The sequence below is a fragment of the Clupea harengus genome, chromosome 24 (genome assembly GCF_900700415.2).
Source record: "Clupea harengus chromosome 24, Ch_v2.0.2, whole genome shotgun sequence".
Lineage (NCBI taxonomy): Eukaryota > Metazoa > Chordata > Actinopteri > Clupeiformes > Clupeidae > Clupea > Clupea harengus.
Window position 1 is genome coordinate 7,808,823 of NC_045175.1, and position 5,000 is coordinate 7,813,822.

Below are 5,000 nucleotides of genomic sequence, written 5' to 3' on the forward strand. Positions count from 1 at the left end.
GGAATCGTTCGTTGGGAACATCGGAATGGTTGTTGCTGAAAAGTCATGGATTTATCCATTTACTGGTGTATTTGTTTTGTAAGCTCTGGAAGCATTTCAGTATCGAGTTTAAAATGTACTATTAAAAAATGGCAATGTAATCTTAAATTAGAATTTAAATTTCCTACTCATACATACAACTTTGGGCTCAAAGTGAAAATTCAAATTCAATAATTCTATTTACATTTGCCATTCGGTATACTGCTATTGATATTTCTTTTACACAGAGATTTGGATGCTTCTTGAGTTAATATATTTAAATTTAAAAAATCGACTTCCCAAACTAGATTAATATGTCTCATGTGATTATGAAATAATGGTTCTATTCTATTTTTTATAAGCTGTTATTCTTTCTCTTCCTCTCCGGTTGTACGTCTCTCAAGTGCGCGTTAATCTTCACGGGGGTAGGGTGAGCCTCTTCGCTTCCGAGGGAAACCGCTGCAGTGCCGAGAGCGCCGCCGTTATTCCCGACATCTCGCTCTCTTAGCTCCTGCCATCAATAATTGAGCCTGACTAACAGTGTGTGTGTGTGTGTGTGTGTGTGTGTGTGTGTGTGTGTGCGTGTGCTGTAGGCGTGGAAATTGAGAGTTAGCAGATGATGTGGTCGGAAGCTTTTAGAGTCAAGAGTAAAAGGCCCGGGCGCAAGTTGCGGTGCGGGGCGGTGAATGTGGCGAGTGCTGCGTGCGCTTCCTGTCTGCTCACAGTGGAGACACGTCCAGTCGCTGATGGGACTGTGGGACGTGGCTGAGAATTATTGCGCTGTCCCCCTGGTCTTCTGATTCTTCCTTTCACTCTTTCTCTCTGTCTTTTCTATTTTTTCTGTCTTTCTTTCTGTCTGTCTCTTCCTTGTCTACATCTAAAAAAAAATAAACTCAGCCCTAATGCCACATACGCATCACAAACTCACTCTCTCTTTCTGTCTTTCTGTCTGTCTGTCTGTCTTTCTTTCTGTTTGTCTTCCTTTTCTCAGTCTAAAATATGTACTGAAATATACTGTATACTGTGTGTGTGTGTGTGTGTGTGTGTGTGTGTGTGTATAATATATATATATATTTTTTTATTCAGGCCTAATGACACAAGTGACAAACTCTCTCTCTCTCCTCTCCAACCCCGCCTTCCCACATCTCTCCTCCTCCCCCCCCCTTTTTTCTTCTTCCTCAGCTCACCACTCTGAGGGGGGGCGTACTGGAGGACGCGGTGCCCTCTACCGCCAAGCACGGCACCACCCGCGGCCTGCCCCTAAAGGAGGTGCTGGAGTACGTGGTGCCCGAGCTCAACATCTCCTGCCTGCGCCTGGCCAACAGCTCCCCCAAGGTCCCCGATCAGCTGCTCAAGCTCGACCAGCAAGGGGTGAGTGTGTCGACGCACCGCAGAGACTGACCTCAGAGCAGGGAGTGAGATCAGAGCAGAGACTGAGAACAGGGGTTAACAAATTTCAAACCAGCTAGAGAAATGAACGGTTAACCCCAGTTCACTTTTTGTAATCGAGTCTGGACCACACTTCATCACAAACAATCCTATTGAATTCATTCATTTAATTTCAATATTTAATTTAGTGAATTTATATAACTACATTATATACAACAGTAGACTTGTAACAGTAACTTGTGGTACATTGGTACAAATGTTTTAACCAAATCTGGGCCATGCCTTATATTGAGTACACCCAATTAATTAATACAGATGTGTTAATTTATTTACATATTTTTACATTAGCACATGTTGTTTGGCAAAAGAAGTCTTTGGCATGTTGCGTGGGGCAGGCGGCATAAAAGGACATGACGAGACAAACCGTTTTTGTGGAGTGAGGACAGTTTAAAATGTTACTTGGAGTTAGTCAGGTGTGTTGTGTCACGACACACTTTGAGAGAACAAGCAGTCCCGTGTGGACTAAAGGCTCAACTCTTTTCCACACCGTGGAAACCCCCGTAGCGTGCGTGGAGAAATGGGACACGGAAGAAGAGGAGAGAGAGAGAGAGAGAGAGAGAGAGAGAGAGAGAGAGAGAAAAGCAGAAGAGAAGGCCTAGAAGGGAAAAGAAACGAGGGAGCCAGAGAAAGAGAGTTGGGGAGGAGAAAGACAAAATAGTAGAAGAGGAGAGTTTTGCCTACAGAACCCTACAATTGAAGGAAGGGAGAAGAACCAGGGAGCCATTTAGCCAGACTCCCTTTCACCACCTCTTCTTGACGCTCCTTTGATCCCAACACAAACCCCACTGGTTTTCACACGGCCACACAGACGCATGATTAGCCAGGGACAGGGACAGCTACTGCCTGCGAGGTTTGTAATTACCAAGCCGTAATCACTGGGATTTTGCACACCGGTCCTGCAATTAATCCCACATATGTTCTCAGTCACCGTCGGCCATTTTGAAGGACGGAGAGGAACGGAAGTAGACAGCACACACAAGATCCAAAGCCCCTAACTGTGTGAAGACACTTTACTTAACACAGTGGGGCCACAGTGGTACGAGAGGTAGAGGAGTCGTTTAGTAATCGGAAGGTTAGAAGGTCGCTAGTTCGATTCCCCACTCCTCCTTACTAAATGTGTAAGTGTCCTTGAGCAAGACACTGAACCCCTAACTGCTCCTGATGTATAAATGCAAACATTCCTTGTAAGTCGCTTTGGATAAAAGCGTTTCCTAAATGTAAATGTAAATGTAAACATTAGTGAAATGCCACGCAAATGAATAAACCATGAACTACACCGTCAAGCGTAACATAAAGCTGGCTAATGTTAACTAACGCCCTTAATAATATGCAGTCCTCATCATATAGTGTAGTGCTCGACTTGACAAGAGTAAACCATTAACTTAAGTGTTGAACATTATTAACGGCTAAATAATAATGTCTTTGCTCGTGTGAACTAAAGCATTGACTAGTGTTGGCGAAGCAATATAAATTGTTAGCCTACCTGTATCTTTTTACTGTGTCAGCTTACTTGATTACACAAAGGAATTTATTTTTACGGGTGGGGGGATGGGTAATCCATAATGTGGTGGTGGGGTGTGTGTCTGTGTGTGTGTGTGTGTCAGTATTTGGATAAAGTGTAACAGAGTAGATTTTGAAAGGAGAAAGCCCTTTCTCTCTCCTACATACCCCTCCCCCTCTAACCACACACACACACACACACACACACACACACACACACACACACACACACACACACACACACACATATGCACACGAACTCACACACTCTCTCTCACATACACACACACACACGTACGTACGCATACCTTCCTTCCTTATCTGGGAATTAAATTGAAATCGTTGGGGGAGTATGAGAAAGCAGTCTTTCGTTTCATCGACCGGCTGGGGTCTAGGATCAAATCGACACCACTAAAAATATTTGCTCACCTCAGGGCAAAATCGAGGGGCGGAGGGGGTGGGGTGGGGGGTTAGTGGGAGGTGCCGGTGCTGATGACGGTAAAAGGAGAGAGAGTGAGAGCGAGATCGACACAAGCTGCATTACTTTATAATTGAAGAGTGGCGTAATCCGAGACGCCTCACGAGGGTGAGAGAGAGAGAGAGAAGGAGAGAAAGAGACAGAGGGAGAGAAAAGGAGAGAAAGAGAGAGAGAGAGAGAGAGAGCGAGCGAGCGAGGGGAAGATGAGAACCGGCAGCTCTCTGCGCGGTGCGCAATAAAGTTTAGATTATTTTTTCAGGAGCTTTGTTTTCTTATTGTCTTCCTCCAGGCGTCCATCTTTGGCGCGCTCGCTGCTTCCCAGCCCCAGTAGCCTGAGGGCCTTGGCCTGCATTACACGATGGATATCAGTCCGGGACGAAGGGATGGGGATGGGGATGGGGGGGACAGGGGGGGGGGTGGAGGAATGAAATTAGCATATATGGAAGGAAGGACGGCGCGGTCAAGGGGCGCCAGGGGAGCCATGTGCACGGAGAAGAAAGAGGCTCTGGGCGATGTGTAGGTGGTCGAGCCGTATTGATTTTTCTCTTAACTCGATCACAGAGAGGCGCCCCTGCAAGATCCACTAAGAGGCTGGGGGTGGGGGGATTGGGGGGTGGGGGGTATTTCTGGCCAGCCAAAAAAGAAAAGAAGAGAACGGCGTCTACTACCCTTTCCACTCAAGTGTGTGTGTGTGTGTGTGTGTGTGTGTGTGTGGGGGGGGAAGACGGCTGTCGCCATGACGACCAGACTGGCAACCCACCGGGTTTGTTTGACCCTGTCTGGCGGTGGAGTGGCCACCAGTTGATGCATCTGAGCCTTCAGTCGTTTCTTCTTTTACCTTTCTTTCTATCTTTCTTTGTTCCTCTGTCCTCTGCCTTTCTTTCTTTCTCTCCCTTTCTTATTATTTTCTCCTCTCCCTATTTTCTGTCATCATTCAGCCCTTTTGTATGTCTGTCTTTCTTCCTCTCTCTTTCTTTACTTCTTTCTTTCTTCCTTTCTTTCCTCTATCATCATTTAATCAATTTGATCCATTCTTTCATTTCTTCTCTCACTCCCCGCTCTCCCCCCCTCTCTCTCATCCTCTTCCTCATCTTCTTCCTCCCTCTCTGTAATATCCTCCACACAGCTCTCGCTGTCAGCTTTATTAATACCCCTTATATGGCTCCAGCCGCCTCTTGATGAATAATACAGAGTCCCCCCGACCGCGAGCGCTGCACCTGAGGGGCCCCAGACCTGTGACTGCCAGCCAGCCAGCCACCCCTTCCGTCCAGATTTATGGGGCACTTAGCCGGACAATCTCCTGCCGTATGCCTCTGAATCAGTATTGATAGCCGGTCCGTTTGAAAAACGTTTAGCGGTAAAGTGAACTCCTACTGCTATTCCGCCCCCCCCCCCCCCCCCCCTCAGCCCTCCCAATCCAAGTGGTGAGGCTGGAGCATGGTTTTCAGATTGTGTCCTCAGTTTGTTTGTGGTGTGTGTGTGTGTGTGTGTGTGTGTGTGTGTGTGTGTGTGTGTGTGTGTGTGTGTGTGTGTGTGTGTGTGTGTGTGTGTGTGT

At 46.8% G+C, this 5,000-nt stretch overlaps 1 protein-coding gene across 2 annotated transcripts in view; it reads left to right on the forward strand.

The window, feature by feature from the left end:
* sipa1l2 (signal-induced proliferation-associated 1 like 2) overlaps positions 1-5,000 on the forward strand; it is a 126,678-nt gene that overhangs the window by 68,918 nt on the left and 52,760 nt on the right. For both annotated transcript variants that reach the window (XM_031562606.2, XM_031562607.2), the window contains exon 4: positions 1,201-1,389. In XM_031562606.2, coding sequence (XP_031418466.1) covers positions 1,201-1,389 — 189 coding nt within the window. The remainder of the gene's footprint in view (positions 1-1,200; positions 1,390-5,000) is intronic.